The 22,324-nt window shown below is 41.7% G+C and overlaps 1 protein-coding gene across 1 annotated transcript in view; it reads right to left on the bottom strand.

Moving 5' to 3' along the window:
- RNF43 (ring finger protein 43) overlaps window positions 1-22,324 on the bottom strand; it is a 56,367-nt gene that overhangs the window by 2,412 nt on the left and 31,631 nt on the right. The window contains exons 2-9 of the mRNA XM_018569545.1: window positions 13,953-14,075; window positions 11,562-11,636; window positions 9,153-9,284; window positions 8,939-9,040; window positions 7,823-7,993; window positions 7,337-7,439; window positions 4,597-5,652; window positions 2,293-2,535 (exon numbers count right to left, since the gene is read on the bottom strand). Coding sequence (XP_018425047.1) covers window positions 2,489-2,535; window positions 4,597-5,652; window positions 7,337-7,439; window positions 7,823-7,993; window positions 8,939-9,040; window positions 9,153-9,284; window positions 11,562-11,636; window positions 13,953-14,075 — 1,809 coding nt within the window. The 3' untranslated portion in view covers window positions 2,293-2,488. The remainder of the gene's footprint in view (window positions 1-2,292; window positions 2,536-4,596; window positions 5,653-7,336; window positions 7,440-7,822; window positions 7,994-8,938; window positions 9,041-9,152; window positions 9,285-11,561; window positions 11,637-13,952; window positions 14,076-22,324) is intronic.

Raw genomic sequence — 22,324 nt, 5'->3', positions numbered from 1 at the left:
TTTTCTTAACCCCCCCCCCCCCCCCCCAAGAGCTTGAGCACCATTTAGTATCAGACAGGAAACAAAGTGAATAGAAATCTCCTCTATTAGGTACACAGGTGGCATTTAAAATTTGCCAGGATAACATATCAAAGGGTCTATGCTCCGTCTGATGTGTGCACACAAAGGAAGGATATACAGTGTGAAGTTTATGCGTCTGTTTTATACCCCTTGGATCTCTAGCTACATTGATCTTCCAGTACAGTTGTTTTTTGGAGCCTTTTATAACCAGGTTATTTCATCTGCTCTTTGCTTCTTTTATTGCCATGGATACTCACCACCTAACACATGACTCTCCTTATTGGTTTTATACTAACGAGTAGAGTAATGGTTTTATTCCTATTTCCACAAATAGGATACTTTTAATGGTTTTCTCCCTGTTGTTCCTGCATTATTATCTAGATATGACTATTTGGCATGTACGTAGTTTCACGTTAGCTAGCAACCCTCAATCCAGGCTGCAAATCTTGACGCATGCTGCCTTAGAATGGCTATGCCCCAATCTGTAGTACATGCACAGTATAGCATGCCACAAATGATATTATACAGGAATAATAACAGTTTCCCCAGTGTTTATAATATAAAAACACTAAATAATGCATCATTACTGTACATTTCATGTTTTATGATTGCACCAATATACTGCGATTGTTACAAACATTTTGTGGTCAATTTTGATACCATAGTATCCGTTTATTCGCAGCATGCTCAGTACTGTTTATCTTGGCATGTTTTAACAAGATTGATGATTTTTCTTCATTGTGCTACACCATTTAGCCCTCGTTCACACCTGAATGTCAATGTTTTGTAGCGCGTTCTACGCTCGACGAACGCTCTACAAAACGCTCAAAAATATAAATCTCATTGTATTCAATGGTCTCGTTCCCACCTTGGCGTATTTCCGCCCGTCCCTAACGCGCTACAAAACGGCCCACGCCTGAAAAGGTACATGTACTACTTTGGGCCGTTTTGTTGCGCGTTTCCATTGGGATACAGCCAAGTAGCCTTCGGAAACGCGCAACTTTTTTACCGCGAATCGCGGTAAAAAACGCGTGACAGACTCGCATATGCAATACGCCTAGGTGTGAACGAGACCTTAAGGAGTATCCTCACACTTGTGCACTCATCCCATGAGCATGACACAGCACCCTTGAACAGTCATCTTTAAACAAACATATTCCTATGTGACCTGTAGCTGCAAGGTTGAGCCTGGCTGTTACTTTCAAAGTATTGCAAGACCATGTGATGGACCGGCCCAGGGACTGTGCGTCCAGTGTATAGGACTGTGGGCTTTGTTTGACTGATTGCCTCCAACTAACTGCCCGCTGTCACATGTACAGTCAAATCTGTAAAACTGATTCTGTATACTGGGTGTTAAACGGCCAGCCTTTAGATATCAGATATGTCATTACTACTCATCAATATTAAGGATATTAGTTTTAGAGGCTCTGTCAGGGAAAACAAAATGAAAAACTGCAGCAGGTATATAGTGCAGGACCCCCAAGGTACCGGCACAAACCCGCAGCAACCTTCCTGCCATGGATAATTCTTGGTCCGTTCTGACAGACAAAGCTTAGTACTTCCTAATGATACAACTGTTTGCCTGCTCCTTCCTACCTCCTCCAACAGTAATATGTGAGGATGGTGCTTAGCTGCAAGCTTGGAAAGTACCTGGAAAAATTGGAACTTTGTCTGTCATAACAGCTCGAGATTTGGCCATGACAGGAAGGTTAGACAATGTTGCCATTTGCCGGCATGCTGTAGCGGCCTACATGTTGTGCAGCAGTTTTTCCCCACTGTTCCCCATAACGGAAACTCCTTAAAATGTAATGGCTTAACCAGCCTAAAACATCTAGAAATTCCACTCGAGTCAATCACAGGTGTAGCTTGTAGTTCAACAGCTGGACAGTCACACACTGCCTGAGAAAATGCTTAGCCCATTCACATCGGTCTGGAGAACAGCATCTGTTACTTCTAGGCTGCCCAAATCAGCCTCATTTCCCTTTCATCAAAGCATCTCACTACACCATCTACCAAGAGCAAAGTCTTGTGAATTACAGCCCTGTTTTGCTCCCTTTGTTTTTATTTTTAAAATGAAGCAGATTTGCCTGGTTAATCTGCCCGTTCCCCGATTTCTCTGAGCCGCAAAACCCTTGGCACAGCGACGTGGCGTGTAACTAATATGCTTGGAGAATTGACTACACGATCTGGACATTTTTCAGCAGAGCTCAGAAGCCGGAAGTGTAGACTCACATGCACAGATGTTGTGGACTAAGTCAGCAGCTGCACAGACTCTGCGGAGATGAAAAGGGTGGAAAATGACCTAAATGGCTCAAGGAGGATCTGGAAGCTTGGATTAGATGGCAAGTGCTGGGGACTCTGCACCCGCCCCCCCACCACTGCAGCCTGTACGGTTGGGTCATGCCAGACATGGATGTACTGCCGGATTTTACACTGCATGTTCACAAACAGCTTCAATCCCTTCAGCATCGGCACCTATAGAAGATAATGGGGAAAAAGTTACAATGTACAATAAATATAAAGCATTTCCAGTGAATAAAAAAACATTTAAACCTATGCAGCATTATTACTAGATTTCAGGGAATCTGAACCAAACACTATACAAAAATATGACATCGGTGTGGCCATATAGAGTGCAGCAACAGTTAATGTTCTGTTAGCTGCCATGTTTGATAAATGGAAGAATCAAAATGACAATTGTCAGTTTAAACCTATCCATTCACCAGGAAGCAGTGAGATCAAACTGATGCTGCTTAATGAATAGGCTGCAGTCACATAAATATTAGTATGGCCAGCAAAATTGCCGCTTCCCTACGTGCAAATGACAGGTGCCGTGTAATTATAGGTTGTCCTGACTTGCTATACTATAAGTAGCATATTTTATAGGCGCTGCACATACTTAAAGGGATTTATTGTATACAGATGTCATTTTTGATGCCACTGATATCTTTCCTTCCATTATTCATGTTTGTCCAAACCAGCAGCACAACCTACAATGTTATGGTATAAGAAAAGGGTTTCTGTGCTAAATTTACAGCCAAGTCTTATAACTCTGGCTTCCCCAACTAAATATCCACCCAAAAGTGATCTCTATACTCCGCCGACTGCCACGTGACCTGGGACACCAGTACAGAAGAGACCCTGTGGCAAGTATATAGGGCTGTGTTTAGAACATTATAACAAGCTAGTACATATTTTGGATCAGTTTGCATTGTGATGGTGTATCAGACTGGACCTTTAAAGCAAGGATGGACAGATTAATATAGAATTTAGGAGCCAGCGGCATTGACAACAGTTTGAGAAAACCTCAAAAGGTTAGCTCCAGCTATTTTTTAAGGAGCATTGGCTACCTGCATCCTGGGATGCTTTAAAGCACTGCTAGACCAAAAGTATATGTTGCAGCTTGGCAGTCCTTAGAAGAGGTTCCTGCATTCATTTTATTTTTGCCCTTTATTTTCATTTGGTAATCCGGCGAATAACACGCTTCTTGTCATTTCACTGCGTTTATGAAAGGAGCCATGGTTGCCACCCAGGCACTGCAAACATGTCCATCTCCATTACATGGCAGGTGGGGAGATTAGGAGTTTATTGAAGATGGAAAACATTGTTTTTGCAGTCTTTTTAGCTTATAGAAAGTGACAAGGACACTACATTTCTGGCAAAAAGAACAAAAAACACTTTTTTCTAAAAATATTCTTAAAACACTCATAGTGACCTGTAAGCAGATCAAGAAGAACCACTGGTTCAAATACGATCTAAACATCTACTCTGCACTATTTACATATATTCTGCACGGAGAAGGATTCCTGGATTTGTTTTCTTCCAAATTAAATCCTTAAAATCAATGTAAATCTGCTAAAAATATGTGCTATAAAAACAAAACAAAAAGGGGTTTAATTTGATGGGATAGACATCATATAAAAATGGTTATTTGGTACAAAACAGTAACCTGAAACCAATTTTCCTAAATGAGGGGTTTGGAGCGAGTTAAAGCTCAACTACAGTCAACATTTTTTCTTTCGTTTTGCAGAGAGCAGTAACGGGTTAGAGCCTCTATTGCGTTTTATTGCCATTTCTATCCGTTTTTGGAAGACTTGCCCTCTCTTCCCATCAGAACAGGAAATGATGGGAAATCTCTCAGACAAAAAGCACATTTTTGGAATGAGAAAGGGTTAGAAACTCTGGCAAGGTTTCCATTGCTGAAAAAGCCTTGCAGTCCAGGTGACAATCATTCCTCCCATTTTTTTTTTTTTTTACAGGGCTTCACAGGGACAGAAAGTGAGGCAAACTCTGCCTAATGAGGATACAAACAAAAATAACCTGTTACGCCTGATTAAGGGACCCTGCGCGGTCCTGAAAGCGCTTGTTTTCATTTGACAACTGTTCAATAAATGAACTTTTGGTGATCCCAAAAGGATTTTCGGTGTGCTGGTGACATTCTTCTCGACAAATAAAACCCTACACAAAATGTCATTCTTCTCCACTCGCTCCAAAATACAAAAATAATTTGTGAGCACTGAGGTAAAAATCACTTACCCTGGTCATGATGAGGTGGGTGATACAAGTGCATCATTGCTGTGTTTTCTCTGTGTGTGTTTAATCTAGCATTGACAAGTCTGGCACCCTCTGCCCACATGGGCTGAGTTCTTTCACAGTGCTGAACACCAAGGTTGGTGCAGAAGTGGCGGGTACTGTACAGAGGAGGTTGCACTGGTGCAGAGGATCGTTTCTTCCGGTGAGTTCTACTTAAAGGTTCAGCCCTGTGGTTCCTTAAAGAAGTTGAGGCTTCAGGTTCATTTGGCTCATGTGTTTGTGAAGCAGACAGTGGTGAGGACTGGTTGTATCTGGTGGCATCTCTATTAGTCCTTGATTCAAGGCAATGTCTAGATGGTAGAGTTCTGGGTTCTTTGCGTGTTAAAAGAGATCTCGACTCTCCGCTATTAGATGTCCCGTGCTCCCTCTGTCCCCCCAAGTCCGCCCTGGCCTCCCCTCTAGAAGGCCGAGGCCTTCTTTTGGTTCTGTGGGGGTGGGACACATTGGAATGATGACGTCTGTAGTGGTGATGTCGATGCTGGTGATAATGAACATGACTGGCAAAAGAATTCTGTGTTGGCACAACAGTGGTGAATCCTGGTAGGTCATTCTGAGGTAGAAGAATAGAGGCAAGTGCTGGAGGGGGAGAATCCCCTGGGTTGCTCTGAGAGCTGTGGCAAGAAGAGGAGGAGGACCCTTGTAGGCAACGTAGACTGACATCTGTACAGTTCTCACTGGAGGACCCATTAAATGGACCTGAGCTGCTGTCACTGCCTGGGTCATCTGGTAAATATCCACTGGACACCTGAGAATGTGACACTTCCCTGGGGCCCTCTGATGCCCAACGAGGACGAGGCACTGCTGATTCCCAGGGTTGTACAGAGCCAAGAAAATAGGGTGTGCGGGACACAAATATTCTATTATTCATTGGAGGATACACCGAAGATGTAGTGTGGGGCTGTAGAGAATGCTGCAAATGAGCAGCACCTGGGTATTGTCTCCAAAACTGTGGCTGCGCAGAAGGACGCAACTGAGCTGGGCGTGAAGGTGTGTTCACTTCTGCTGGAAGAAAACACAAAGAAAATTACCCTGAGAAATGTATAAGAGATATAGATAGAATATATATACATATATAAAATGAAATATATATGTCTTCCAAATTCAGATGATCTATAGATGCTGAATGGTCGGAGGGAGATTTCCTCTGACCGGCAGTGCTGTGAGGGAGCATGGAGCCGGCCTCCAGGCCAATCAGGAAGCTGGGAGGCACATGACCCCCTTCCTAATTGGTTAGGAAGCCAGCTTCACGCTGCCCAATCGACACAGCGAGGCAGCCTGGCTTCGATACTGAAAAACATGTACATCCATAATTCATACCATTATTTTGTGATTTAAATGCAATCCTTGTGTACCTAAATCAATAACTGGTTTCATCCAGACACAATTGTACAGTTTGTTCAAAATACAATGCAAGTAAAAAAATATTTTCATGAATTTAAATTTTCATATTAAAAAAAAACAAAAACCCCAGAAGAACGGCAAAGTCAATATTTTAATCACTTGGAGCCAATATGCGAATTTAAACATGTAGGTTTCTAATTTGCACACAAATACCAAAACCATTTCTTTGTTAAATAAAATCACAAAGCAAAACCAAGATGAACATGCCAAATTCCAGGAGGCATGCCTGTCATCAGATAACTGACATTTTGACTGGGTTAAACAGCAATCATGCAGAAGACTTGGTATAAATGACCACAACAGTGTCTTACACCACCACTTGATGAGGTAAGAGCTGTCCTGGTCAAGCTGGAAAATGTTAGCAATTGCTGTACTGTCTGCGTACTTCCTGCGGGGATAGGCAAAATGTTATACACTGAGAACATTGAGTTACTTTGACTGGACAGCTTTGTTGTGTAAAGTTCAGATTAGAAGTCAGGTTATGGTAGTAAGAACCTAGCTGATTGTACATGTAGGGATGGGGTAAGGGAAAACCTGTTTCCTCATTAAAAGCCACCATCTGATTACTATGTTCTTCTATTACTCTTCGGACATGGAGACATTTAAAAAGGGAATCATTTGTTTTTTTTAAACTTACTCCAACTAGAATTTATAATTTTTAAATGTTAAACTGGAACTATAGGCAAAATAAAAATCACATGATGCAGACTGTCTGAAGAAGCACCCTTCTGTAACAGTTTCATTACCTGTTGATCCTGACGTGGATCCTTTATTTTTCCTCCAACTGCAACACCCCAAGTCGTTCAGCAAAAGGGGCAGTTACATTTACAGCACCTCTCTGTCTCAGCTGCTAAATGGTCAAAGCAGCTGTCAATTACCCAGCAAGGGACATTGACTGTAGCAGATTGGATGAAAGCACAGGGAGACCGCATCCTGCGGAAGTAGGAGCTGATGGCAGAAGTGGGAGAGGGAGAGACAGAGAGGAGTTGATACATTGGGGTGGGGGCGGCACGAGAGAAGGGTGATAGAGAGGGAGAGGCGCAAGAGAAAAACGAGACACATAAAAGGCGAGAAGAAAATGAAGCAAGACAGAAAGGCGAGAGAGACCGGAAGAAAAGCGTGCAGAAACGGCCAGGATCAACAGATTTACGAAACCTTTCCTCACACCACTATAAAAAGAACCTTGCACAATCATATTTACACAAGTTTAATATTTGGGTTTATATACACTTCAAGTTCCACATTGTGCGCCAAGATTAAAATAACACAAAGGCTTACTTACCTAGGATGTTAAACATACACAGGGGGCAGGTGTGATTCTGCCTCAACCAGGTATCAACACACTCCAGGTGATACTCATGACAGCAGGGCAATATCCTCAAGTCCTAAAGAAAATGAAAAAAATATTGGGACCAAAAATGGGCAAAGTAGGAAAAATGCTACTAAATATTTGTACTATATTATATACAGCTAGTTACGTCACATTAGCATCTTCATGTTTAAAAAGCACATGTCAAACGAACAATATTTAAGTGGGATACTGGACAAGTGAAAGGCATCCGTAGAGATTACACATCCAGACTATTGCTAGCTGGTTGGCAAAGATGTCTTAATATGGTCATTGGCATATCATACCGACCCTCCACCATGCTGCAGAGGGAACTATTTCATCACAGACAGTGGTTGGAACCATTATGTTCTTTCTTTAGTAAGAGAGCTGGGGTCTTAGTAAGTTCCCACAGGAAAACTATATGGGTCAGCTAGTTACCTGTCCATCTGAGAATTCCTCTAGACATACAGCACACACAGGCACAGAACTGCTGGTGCTTGCAGTTTCCAGTCTGCCACCATTTGCACGCCAATCTCTTGACCCTCGAGGCTGGTATTTTCTGGTACCAAGCCGGCTTATGGCTAGTGAAGTCTGCTGCTGCAAAGAGTCCTGGAAGAAAAAGCAAAGTACTCATATACCCTATGATGTCATACAAACCACATAGGACATTACAGTTGTTTGCAGTTACTAATCTGTTGCTTCTATTCTTATTTTCTCCTCAACTCCCTGTAACGAATGTTTCCCTATTAAAATCTGTGTGTTTTAAAAAAATGACTAAATTAACACGAAGTTCTGCAGCAGTTCTGAGGTTAAAGTGTGTTTCCACTTTTGCAGCCAAATTAGGATAACACCTACTTTTCTGGCAGTTGCTAAGCAGATGTGCAGGACTGTCTGCCCTAACAAAAAGGTTAAAGATTTCAGGACCTTGTATGTTAATGCACGGCCTCTCAGTTTTGGCCCCAAGTTTGTCCCTTATCTCTATACTGCCATATTTTCAAAGCAGTAGAAGCTGCCCATAGAGTCCTATGAATAATTATGCTCCAAAGAAAGAGCCAAAAAGGTACGAAGTATTTTTTCAAAAACTATTATTTTTAGGTGGGGGGGGGGGGCCCACATTTGCCTGCAAAAATGCAAATACATTTTAAATTTCTTCACTAAAGAAGAAGTGGAAGAAAAAGAACAGAGGAAAGAGGCAGATGGTCCCAATAAGCGAACTACAATGTTAACTCTTAATCGGAAACTTTTTGCAATCTGTCCATACACCGACAAATAATATATCTTTTAATTTAGCTTTGCCTGAAAAGTATTATTCAGTGGGAATCAAACACGTTTACAAATCATGGGGACTACCACTGTTAACCTCCTCACTGTTCTAAACCATTGGATTCAATATGTCCCACGTCATGAAAAATGATCTGCTTACTTGTGCTGGGTCAGTGGTCAAAAGTATTGAGTCAAATGAGTCAGTGCGAGTATCTCAGAAGGAGAGGTCAGCAATGGTGGCCTCCACGTTTCCTATAAATGAAGTGTACCGTTTTCAAACATAAGCTTTACCTGTGCTGGGGGCTGCTTGCAGCGCAACCGGATGGCAGAACATAAGACAATCACTGAGACCGTGCCCACCACTGTGACCAGGATCCAGATGTCATGGTCAAGCTGTAAGAAGAAAAACAGGATTTTAAAAGCTCATACTTTTTAAAGGAAGCTATTTCCAATTAACCATCTAGTTCCCACCAACCCCCCAGTATAATTGCAAACCCGGCCTCACCCACTTGGGCTGCTCCAGAACCTCAATCACCACCCAAGCCTCTGTGTTGTTGTGCACAAGGTTCATCAACCGCTCGGCATCATGAGCCCGTAATAGTACCACAGGTTGACTTAATCCAGCTGGCTGGTGAAGCTAAAAGTAAAGCAAACAAAGAAGATAATATTTCCAAACATCTTGATCTAAGACACTGTAGGGTTTGAGTGTGGGATGGAGTAGGGGATCATACAAAGCTTAAGGGTCAACTGGCTGAAGAATAACGTATGTGGTACCAGGGGTGTGGAATTCCTATCGCCGGACACATGCAATTTCGGGCGAATAGTTTATATGTACATTTAGCCCGGCTCCGGACAAGCAGAGCTGAATGCACATTCTGCATGTGCTTTGTGATTGCCGCAGCCATTCCATGGTGGTAGCCAGGCAGCAGAATTCTCTCTCTCACACACACACACACACACTAAAAGGGTAAGTTCATTTTCCCAGGTAATATGGAAAAATAAAAATTACCCGATTAAATCTGGCCCCGTCTCTCCCAAACTGCCACCCCCTGGCTATACTTACCTTTCGGTGAACAATCCCTCCCCTCCGCCAGTATGGGTGTACTATCTGTCCCCCGTACTGCTGTCTAGTGCAGTCCTCCCCTATGCATTTTGAATTTCGCTCGCAAATTGCAAGCACTCATTAGTCAACGTGGTCAGATGACTGCGCTGACCAGTGAGAAGCACTATTTAGCACAGTCAAATATGTTTTGATTAGGGGTGCACCGATACTAGTATCAGTGCCGATATCGAGTATTTGGGTGAGTACTTGTACTCACCCAAATGCCCCGATACCTTCCCTGATATTGGAACTTACGTCGAGATGAAAATTTCCTCTGACTTGTAGTGTCATAGGGGAACATGGAGCCAGCTTCCCGTGCAATCAGGAAGCCGTGACGTAAGTAATGAACTGCCTCCTGGTTTTCTGATTGGCTGGAAAGCCGGCTTCCTGGCCAATCAGCATCGATCCAGCTTCAAGGTCAATCGGGTCATTACTCGCCGCCCGGCTTCCTGATTGGCCAGGAAGCAGATTTCCCGGCCAATCACAATCAAGCAGGCCAAACAACATGGAGCAGGCTTCCGTGGCAATCAGGAAACCGGGCGGGATGTCATTACCCGCTGCCCGGCTTCCTAAATACGAGGGAAGCCTGCTCTATGTCAGCGGAAGCACCGGTATTGGTTTTCAGTGTCCGCGAGATCCGAAAGCAAAATATGGGTACTCGATACTGAAAAACGGGTATTGGTGCATCCATATTTTTTTGTATTAGGACCAGTAGATTGTCATCAAGGACAAGTAGATTTGGCCCCCGCTTTAGTCCTTGGACAAGTAGTTTTTTTTTTAAAATTTCCACACACCTGGGTACTTTCATTACGGTGTGTTATTTACTAATTTTAACAACTCAGAATGTTGTTTGGAGATCACTAAAGAGATTTTTAGCATGGATCAGATGAATTTACCACATGCATTATTTTTTCTTAATTATCAGGTTTTGTGGTATTTGGCACATAGCAATCCATTCACAAATATTACTGCATGAATTTCTGCCTGTTAAATACGGCTAACCTCTGTCAATTAATAAGGAATTAATGCCAACAGCCGTTCAATAAAGCACACCTATGTACGATATTTTCTTATGTGAATTGATTATGTAGCATGATAAAAAAATAAATGCAGTTATAACTTGTACACCTTTGTAATCCTTTATTGACCCCTTATATGAGTTTTCTAGAATAGCAAGGATAAATGACGACCACGCTTGGTGCTGCTTTCATATCCAAGCCAGAGTTATGGGGCGATATTAGAAGGCAATACCTCTACAAATCATCTGCAATGTCCCCTTAACACCACATAACTTACAAATAAATGCAGTTATAACTCAAACACCTTCGTAATCCCTTATTGCATTTATTTGTAAGTTATGTGGTGTTAAGGGGACATTGCAGACGATTTGTAGAGGTATTGCCTTCCAATATCACCCCTCGACTGCGTTAGTTTGTGTGACTCAGAAGCACAAGACAGCAGACAGGTGGCAATGATGTGGGTGCAGATGATGCCGAGCTGATAAATCAACCAAGACCACATCACATTATGGGTGCCCACCCATTAAACTTCTAACGCCCCCTTTGGTCAATGTCTCTGGCTACTCCTGACTCAACTGCATTGGAAAAAATAATAATGTGGTATTGGATTTTAGTAAGCTGTCACAGTATCTTTTTTCTTGGACATTTAGACTCAAGGTAATGTTTTACATACGCATAGTAAAAGGTGACGGGTAAACTAGAAGAATTTATAACTGAACAAAGCCGTGGCATAATGAAGAAACACAAAGAAGTACAACAAGATAGTATACGGATTAAATGACACCAATTATACCTGGTCTGCAGCTCCCTCATCATCAGTAATATCAAAGAGTATAGCGCGAGAGCCTCTCTCCCCTGCAAGGCGGACCTGAAACAAGAGACGAGGGATTACTGCAGGGCAGATACTACCATGCAGACTGAAAACAAAAGAACTGGGGACGAAAAAGAAAAAAAAATGTTTGGTATTTGCACATCCTGAATAAAAAAAAGTTCCAACAGATTATCAATCTTTATAGATGTTCACATTCACATGACCTACATTTTAAGTGCTTTATACTTCCTTAAAAACTCCACCTAGCCACCCCCCCATGTAATCTTATGGAGGGGGCTGTAGGAGGTTATGTTTACTCTAATTAACCCTGTCTGTACTGTGCTGGCAGATTCCATAAGCTGTAAACTAGATTTAATCAACGTTTGTCCTAACAAAGGGTTAAAGACTTTGATGCATTGTATATTATTAAGCGGTAGGCCTGCAACCAACTAATCGATTAATCGATAAAAATAGTCAACTATTCTCATCGATTAGTTGGTTGGATCCCCTAGCTCTCTCCTTCATGCTGGGGGAGGGCACAGCAAGCAGTGGGTGGGTGCAATAGCCAGCCTGCTATTGCAATTTGAAATGGCCAATAGCAGGCTGGCTATTGCACACGCCCACTACTTGCTGTATTAACATTCAGCTGCCGTCTGAGGAATCTTGCCACTGGAAGCTATTCAAGCGCCATGTGCTTACAATATAATTATTAAAAAAGAAATGATAACTGGGAGGGGAGTCAGTTTCATTTTCGGCCTGTCAAATTCCGCTGCGGGAAATACGTTGCAGTGCCATTCATTTCAATGGTACCCCAAACTCTCCTCCCACCCACAGAGTGAGTGCCCCCACTCGTACTCACGGTGCAAAGCATTCCAGTGTATTGCGATAGCAAAAACATTGTGCATGCAGTTTTATTCTGAAGTAAACTTTATGTTTGTAAAACACTGCATTTGTGTATTTTATTTTAAATTAAGGCTGGCAGTAGATTTTTTTTTTTTTTATCCGATTAAATCGAAAAAATACATCGGCCAGCTAATCGATTATGAAAATAATCATTAGTTGCAGCCCTAATAAGAGGACACTCTGTCCCTCAGTTTGTCTCTCTACATCAACTTTCAAACTGTTCAGGAGTAGCCTGGAATCTGCAAAAAGGCTTCCACCAAACGGCTAAAAGGAAAGAAATATATTTTTCGGTATGCTTTGTGAATGGGAACACAAATATATAGTGGGGTTTTCTCAAATTTGGCTAAAAAGTAGAACTACACTAAGTTCATGATACATTGGCCAATGAGCCCAATTTCTTAACTCCAGGTATGAACTGCAACCACTTCATACACTGTAAAATCTGAAAATGAAATGGTCATGTTTCAAAAAAAAAAAAAAAAAAAAGGGAAGGAGGAGAAAAATTTCAAGACGACTTACCATTTACTGCATGAAAATCAGCTAAATTCTAATATTTACTGGAATGTTTCTGGGTGACACGTCACATAATGAAGCCCAACTCAAACTCGCAGGTTATAAAAGCACTACGAAGAAAACTTTGTTCCTTTACCACCATCTGCCCACTGCATTACAGTGCTTCAGGTGCAAGGTCAGAGGTCAGCAGGGGGCTGCTTGATCAAAAGCAAGACAGAAAAGCACCTGGAGACAAGTTACAAAGCTGTGTACACCAGCACATTTCCTTATGGTGATTTTACAAAATTTACAATCCCTGGCGCACTGTAGTAGCTGGAATACTCTTTAGCCCCGTGAATGCACATTAACAAGTATCTATAAAACTTGGCTGTTCATTTTGTACACATTTGTAATATGCATACTTAAATCACAACTTCAATGATGTGTTTAAAAGAAAGGGCCAGTTTTAAAAAAAAAAAAAAAAAAAAGGGAAGGAGGATCAAAATTTCAAGACGACTTACCATTTACTGCATGAAAATCAGCTAAATTCTAATATTTACTGGAATGTTTCTGGGTGACACGTCACATAATGAAGCCCAACTCAAACTCGCAGGTTATAAAAGCACTACGAAGAAAACTTTGTTCCTTTACCACCATCTGCCCACTGCATTACAGTGCTTCAGGTGCAAGGTCAGAGGTCAGCAGGGGGCTGCTTGATCAAAAGCAAGACAGAAAAGCACCTGGAGACAAGTTACAAAGCTGTGTACACCAGCACATTTCCTTATGGTGATTTTACAAAATTTACAATCCCTGGCGCACTGTAGTAGCTGGAATACTCTTTAGCCCCGTGAATGCACATTAACAAGTATCTATAAAACTTGGCTGTTCATTTTGTACACATTTGTAATATGCATACTTAAATCACAACTTCAATGATGTGTTCAATTATAGAGCTACAGACTTAAGATAGTAAATTACCTTGTTTGCCAGAGATAAACAGGGCTGGGGAGAACGCTCTGGGCTCTCCAGTTTGACAATTGAGACGAATGCGAATTTTGGTGGATCCTCATCACTGGCATTGCACAGAGAAAGCGGGTGAAACTGCAAAAGACAAACATCATGAGTTACATCAAAGCAGAATCCTTTATCTTAGCAGTAGTTCTGTAACCAGGCTTGACATTAAATTATTTACATATTCATCAAAAACAAGATATAAAACAAGCATACTGACCTCTGTAGCTGCAGGCACTGAGAAGCAATTCATGCTCATAGCTCACACCAGAAGCATTGAAGTCACTCAAGTTGTTCTCTCAATAGCTCGGTTTACAATTGCAATTAGATGGCTGGAAGGCTGCTTAGTCACTGCTGGGAGGGGAAGCCGGGTCAGCTGAGCTGCCAACAGAAGGACTTTAATGACTTAAGTGCTTTTGCTGTAACCTTGGAGGACGAATTGTCTGCAGCTACAGAGGTCAGCGGGGCATTTTGTAAAGCTCATTTACTGCATTTTTGAAATTTTTATATACTTGAAAGAACCGAGGTGGGCCACAGATTTAATGATGTAATACTCTACTGCAATAACAATACACATTATACTGTGAGGGAAATAAAAGGAAAAAGCAATTAGGATTACTACATTTATATATAGGGGTGCACATTTTGAATTATTGTAAAAGGTAAAGTTTTTTTAAATTTCTGCCATGACTTTCACATTCAAGCTTTAATACTTTCATGAATGTAATTCCTTATTACTCAGCAGACTTGCTGAATGATTGCAGAGATAGTCAATTATAAGACACGCTGCATAGAAAGTGTATTTTTGGGTGTAGATCTTCCTGTAGATAAGAGGCAGTGGCACCACAATGAAGAAAGTACAGCATGTGTGTAAAGAACAAACATGGCCTCCGGGCACATATGTAATTAAACTAGTATATATAAAGAAAAATGTTCTCAAAACAATAACATACACTGATAAGTACATCCAAGAAGCTCCCGGCAGGCCATGTATACACAGCGGCTGGCCGGGAGGTAGTTAAACTAGGTTGGTCGCATACATTTGTAAAGCACCACAAAACAAAAACAAATCATTTAGGGTCTATTGACAATTGCGCATTCTGGCAACCTGTGGCAAAATGTGCATGTTGCATCATGGGAGTTCTGACTTAGGCAAGTAAAGCTGGTTCTTAATGAACTGTCCGAAATTTGCTCAGTGTGTGGCCCTGTCTGCTGGCTCCTGCCCAAGATCTTTCAATTGAAGCCGTGTGAAAAATGGTTGGCCAAATAGTACATGCATCCAATCAGATGAAGGAATTGTTTAGGAATTCTGAGAGCCAGCGGTACAGACAGTCAAAACACAATAGCCGCAGAGGAAAATTCCTCTGCAGATGGTGGAACCAGTTTATTTAGAAAAAGAAAAATCTAATGGTGTATTCCCCCAAAGGAGGGACGGGTCTACTAGTGTTCCCCCATCATCAACTGTAGGAGGGTCAGGGACCTTCCATGGAAGGAGAACTAGGGTGACAACACTCACTGTGTCAGGACAACAAAAACAGAACACGACTACTGGAACCTCCCCCTTGCCCTTTTGTTTCCAACATAGATTGGGGGGGGGAGGCTATTGTCACAGAACGTTATCAGCTGGATAGATCAACAGGTATTTTGCACTCGTCAAACTGATATACCACAGACCAAAAAAATCTGAGAATATTCATTGTTCAGGTTTACATACACTTTACAAATATGGAAGGAGTATAAACTAAATGCTTACTGTATACATATGGTGCCATTTACCAGACTTGGGGGCTACACATACTAATCACAAGAGCAAGTTCAAGACAGCAACATCCTCCAACTTTCTAAAGAACCCGGAAATAAAACTGAACTACTGGCTCAAGCATGAGCTCCCTTCCAGCCAAAATGAATGCTTGTTTACTTAGAAGTTAGGATAATAATATTTAGTCTTAAGAAGGACAGATGCCGAGATAAAACAGTTCCCATCTCCACAGTGGGCCCCTCAAAACTGCTCAGGTACAGCATGCAGGCAAACAGGATTACGTACTATGCACCCAGACACTCGTGTATGACAAGGCTGTCTAGTGTTCGAGATTATCTGTGCAGAGGGTGTTCATAGACACCCTCATAGGAATTACAAGTCATGCAAACTTTCATTGAGGTTGGTGCCATTGCATGTGATGATCATGAAACCTTTTAAAATCACCTTGTAAAAAAACTGCATTAAGTACTTCGAAGTGTTAAAAATCATATCCCTTGGTGGTAATTTGCGTGCTACCTATTGGTGTTCCAGGTTTTGTTTTTGTTCTCTCACCTTTGATGAAAGATCTACAATTTGCCAAGGTTCACAAAGATGGCAGGTTACCCTAAACCACAACTTCAACTCCTGCCTAAAACAATTCCTCATAAGAATGGCATTCATCTCACCGATATTACTCCAGTACACTGAAAGACTTCTGCAACCATGATTAAAAGGAGAACTATGGGGTTAAGGCTTTTCCTATGGGGTTAAGGCAGTAGCTCGCGGTATACTGAGACGCCGCAGTTGAAGCGGATCCCAACAATTATGTCTGGATCCGCCCAGCTGTGTGAGTGACAGCTGGCTCTGCCTCTAGGTAGACCTCCCGATCTACTGTAGATGTACAATATTGTGGTAAAAATGTGTGAAGTCATAAAATAAAGTCAAATGCGTGTGTAGACTGTGATAAAAATAAAGAACATGTATATAAAAACCAAAATATACACGCTATATAATATTGTGTGTGTGTGTGTGTGTGTGTGTGTGTGTGTGTGTGTGTGTGTGTGTGTGTGTGTGTGTGTGTGTGCGTGTATTTTTTTTTTTCTATACATACATACATACATACACACACACACACACACACACACACACACACACACACACAACACATTTCAATGAGAATATTTTTGGTATTAAAAGAAAAACAAACTTGGACAGATACGTCACACAAGCCTGCATTTAAAAAGGGATGTGCAATTATACGTGAAACTACAAAAAACTTAGAGACATTAAGATAAGTATTTTTAAAGTTGAATTCTACCTTTGCAGGTTAACAACGGCTTTATATTTGTTACATGTTCTCATTCCCATAGCAGAACTTTAAAAAAAAAAAAAACATTTTTCTGAAAACTCTAAAACTACATAACAGGAGGAAACTTTTAATGTTGAAGTGAAATAAAAAAAAAAGGCAAAAACTTTTTTCCCTCCCCCCAATGTTAATGAAAGCACTTACCTTAAATGATGATGTCCTTGCTGGCACTTCCTGTCCCACGGTGTCTGCATGTGGGTGCACGCCGTCCATATCCTTACCTTGTGTCTCTCCTTGTCTCTCGGCCGAAAATCCGAACTGCGCATGCGCGCCGCCCCAAGATGCTTTGAGGCCGCCCGAGCATTTTAGGATGGGAGCGCGCGGCGAAGACACAGAAGTAAGTTTAAACGGCTTTTAAAGCGTTTTGTTTTTTTAAAAAACAAACGTTTTGTATATATCTACTGCTTGCTAGCAGTAGATGTATGCAAAAAATCGTGAGGGTTTAGAAGGAGGGGGCTGAGGAGTTGTGTTACCATAATTAATCCTGGCTGTACTGTGCTGGCAGGCCTTCATTGTCAAATTGTAAGAGAGATATGCACACGGTCTTTAACAAAGGGTTAAAGATCTCCAGGCTTGGGTGGTACATTGTACGCTAATGACCTTATAAACCAATCCGTCCCTAAAGCTATATTGAGCAATACAAGCTGCCTATAGTGTCCTGTGTATAATCCTGAACTAGGGGTCCAGAAAAGCAAGAATTTGTATTATTATTATACTTTGAGATATGGGGTGTGAATGGGAACACAAACATAGTGGGGGTTCTTAAAATTAGTATATCATCATTCCACATTCAAGCTTTGCAGTGCCAGCCTGTTGACTAGTCAGTCAGTCAACTCAATGAAAACAAAGCACTTCTGGTTTGGCCATGTTAAAGCAGAACACCAGGGAAAAGTATTCTCAACCCTTGCAGTGGGTGTACTTCCGCACTGCAAGAGTTAGGTCCTCATTTTTGTCTAGGTTCAAAAATAACCGTTATATTCGCCTGATCCTCCGAGCCGGCTTCCTCCTAGACCGGTCTTTACACCCGTTTCCTCCTCTGTTGCAGCAATAGTATGTCCCGAGGCATCCTCAAATCCTTTACACAGTGTATTGAATGTGATGACTCACAGGATCCTAGACCACTGCAGCAGAGAAGACAGGCGGATGAGACTGGTCTAAGAGCAAACTGGCTCTGAGGATTGGGTGAGGGGATAGCCCCACTGCAAGGGTTAAGAATAATTTCCCCCGGAATTTTGCTATAACAATACATCTTCACAGCTGTTAAAGTGTATGTAAAGCCAAACCCTTTAAAGTTCTGGATAGAATGAAGGAGGGTTGGAACCTCTGTCAGGTTTGCATTGCTGTCGGTGTAGACTGGCCCTGGTAACCATTATCTCCAGTACAGAAAGTGATGGAACACTCGAAATGTCATTTGTAAATGTTCATAGAATCATACAAAGTTTACACTCAAATATTTTCTTCCATGTAGTGAACGGATATGCAGTTCAGTGAGCGAGGCACTGAAATGTCGTCTCTGGCTTTCCCCTTCAAATACATTATGCTGACACACAGCACAGCAAGGGAAGCTCCTGTTGCATCATGGGAGCCATGTTGTTTTCATAGATCAGACCATGCCGAGTAGAAACAGTGACCAGACTTTTTTTTTCTTCTTGAATGCATCTTTTAAGCATTGTGCGCATAATACATATGGTAAGTGTGTTTTCACGGAAAAGACGTGGTTGTCATTACTGACAAACACTGAGGTTCTGTCCACGTGGGAGACAAACGCTGCTTAGGCCCCATTCACACCTAGATGTTTTGCAGCTCAAACACTCACAACACAAGGAATCCCATTGTTTTCAATGGCCCCTGTTCACACTTGTGCGGTCTGTCACTTGTAGTAAAATGGCTGCAGCTTGAGAAAGTACATGAGCTACTTTTCAGGCAGATATGAACATTTTTGTCCCCATAGGCTTCAACAGAAATCCCCTAAAATGTGCATGCGCACTGGAGCATTTTCTGGAGTGTTTTTGCATGATGTCCCAGATGCTACTGCTTTTCATTGGGCCAGATAGAAAACACCAACGCCTAGGTGTAAACAGGGTCCTTGGTGGAGTTTTCCCAAGTTCAAAGCAACTCAAAAGATACACAAAAACAAAGGAGGCCAAAAATATAACTGAAAAAAGGACAGACACAGAGACAGAGACAGAGAGAGACAGAGACAGAGAGAGACAGAGAGAGACAGAGAGAGAGAGAGACAGAGAGAGAGAGAGAGAGAGAGAGAGAGAGAGAGAGGATTGGGGGAAGGGAAAAAGTGAAAAGGGCCAGGAGAATGCTGAGATTTCCAGCTCCCTCTCCAGTGACCTGCCTCGCTTTCTTTCCATCTTGTATTAACTGTCGGCCTCTTTAGTGCTGTTTGAACTCTTTGCAGAGCAGAGTTAACGATTGCAGGCAGTGTGTGTCTTGGCTGCAAGCCCAAATTCTTACACACACCCGTGGCACATTCTCACAGAAGCCAACATGCTGATAAAAGGAGCGAGCATGGGCAGCCGCACAAAAGCAGCAAAGGGAGGATTCCTTCTCCCTGTGAACTTTTACCAAACGACTTTCTCTTCTATACCCAGAGCTACAGGCAAAATAACATCAGCAAGAAGTCCACTTTTACAAAACAAGCGAACATAACGGGCAATGGGTTGTTTGAAAAATCAGCATTTCTTTATTTTACCAGGGAAGTCATTAATTACTCGTGCTATTCTACTGAAATCCTCCAAAAAAGGTAGCTCAGACAAATGCATACCGTAGTAATAGATATTTGTTAAATCGATAGGTAATGCAAGGTCAGACTGACAGCCTGTCTCCCATACAGGTAGCCAACCCAGCCAAACGAGGATTCTTTCTGGCAACATGATACATAGACCACACCTTCCTTCATAATGGGGTCACTGGGAAATAAACAAATTATTCTCCTATGATACTGATGGCAAAAATAAGAATTCTCCTCTTTTCAAGATCTCTTGAACCTAGAATCCTACTGCTGCAAGGTCACAGGGGTAAACACTGTACACGCCATGACGCTGTTTTTTAAATCACTAAACTTTTAATGTATAGTTTTGTGTATTGCCTAGAAACTTAATGGTAAAGCGACATTAAAGTCTTTTTCCCCCCCATTCTAATTCTGTTTTAAAGACTTATGTTATGTGATGCCTCTTGATGCGATCTTCTTCCTTCCACTTTCCAGCAGTCCCTCCAGAGTTGGTGCGGGTCTCTGTCCAACGGAGTCAGTACAATGTGCACGCTCATGGCTGCATGCATTGACTTCTATTGCGTCTCTCCTCCTCTCCCCGCTGGTGATATGGACTGTGCATTCGCCCGCCCACATCATCCTCCTGCACGGCCGTTCTGAAGATGTGTTCTGCAGCGGGTAGCGGGTGGCGTAGACAGTGGGAAGTAATTGTCCATTTCACAATTTTTAAAAATAAATACATTTATGTTTTTGCATCTATCTACTGCTAGCAAGCAGGTATATGTACAAATATAAATAAATACGGTAAATAAAAAATAAATGAGACTAATTCTACTTTAACACTAGTAGCCAAAAGAAATTGAAAGATAGGGTTAAGAACTAGGATAAGAGAGAAACAAAAAGTACTAGTTTGGCAGTGGCTGAAGCGTCACAAACTTACTTCCATAATTTCATCTATACTTTGGTGTACTAAAGCGTGCCAGTGATGAGCTGTTGGATCCGCATTCAAAATTGCAGTTTCTATGCTTGCTTCTCCGAGGAACAAAACAGGAAAATTCTCAACACATATTTCCACTAACATTTCCAACACTCATACTTTCTGTATTGCCCTTTTCCCAAATCCTCAAAGATATTTGTTATAGAGGATTACGCTCAGCGGGCCTTGTTTTTAAGTTGTAATATATCTTATTGCTTTTAATCAGTTTAGGTAAAAGGAAATGCTATGCACAATCCATTCAGAAATCGCAATAGCCCTTTAGGTCAGTGCGAAGAATTCCATATGTTTGAGGCATGGATGCTACTGAATTCAGCTTAATGGTTGAAAGCATTTAGGTCCGTTTGAAAATCAGACCGCTATTCAGTAGTTCACCATCCTTTGATGTAAAGTGTAATGTTTAAAATAAAAAAGAAAGAAGATTATTGCCTTACATTCTGCCCACCTTGCCTTAGAAGCGGTGTCGTCATTCCATAGGATCCAGGGAGGACCCCAAATCTTGTGAGAAGTTACTCCAATGTCGAAGTGTAAAGGAAGTATCTACCACTTTTTTTTTTTTAAACTTGGCCCTCTCCTCCCGCATCCCAGGTCATGGTATTGCTCAGTGCGGCTGACCCATCATCAATAAAAAAAAAAAAAGGCCTGGGATGCAAAGTCAAGCTCAACTTATATATATATAGTCGAGATTTGCATATACATTCGACTGCCCTTATACCTGAATCTAATCATTGTTTTGACATGGTTTTCATTCAAAAGGTGACCACCTAATCATAAAGATTTATTTTTATGAAATAACATTTTGCTTAGAGTGGATATCAAGTTAACTTAGGATTGGACAAGTTTGGCCCCTTTCACACAGTGCAATAAGGAGGGGATCTCCTGCTGATGGGAACAGATGTCACCATTGTGTCAAATATATGTTTATCCAGATTTTTCTTCCATCTTGCGATTACTGGACCCATGCTGTTGTATGGGGGAATCGGATGTAAACGGACATGTGTTTATATCAGATTACCCCCGATCGGGCCGGGCGAAACGGACCTGGCCGAGCTGGGGGTAACCGGATGTAAAAGGATACCTGTTAGCTTAGATCTGGCTGCCCATAGACTAACATTGGGCAGCCAATCAGGTCCGCATGAAGAACCTGATGGACCTGATCGGACTGCCCATCGGAGAGGGCTCTAAATATAGAATTCAGGAGCCAGTCAGCCATCTCCATCGACACTGGAGAAAACCGCAAAAGTTAAGACGCCAGCTGTAATTTTTAAGCAGCATTGTCTACTTGGATTTGTCCAGCCTTCTGTTAACTGGTGACAAACTCTTTACAAATGCTGTCAAGACAGGCTTTCATATCTATTGTGCAAAGTATTTGGTTATACATAAAAAGTTGTGATAAAATTAAAAAAAAAAATGTTTTCATCCGATAGATTATCAAATTCTTACATGATTTTAGTTAAAATGGGGCTCATATTCAAATGGATCTATCGCGATTAAAAAAAATTAAAAATTATATATATAT

This window comes from Nanorana parkeri, unplaced genomic scaffold, assembly GCF_000935625.1.
Source record: "Nanorana parkeri isolate BGI_ZX_2015 unplaced genomic scaffold, ASM93562v1 scaffold1351, whole genome shotgun sequence".
NCBI lineage: Eukaryota > Metazoa > Chordata > Amphibia > Anura > Dicroglossidae > Nanorana > Nanorana parkeri.
Note: the sequence above shows the minus strand (reverse complement) of the source record. Positions and strands in the feature narration are given on the sequence as shown.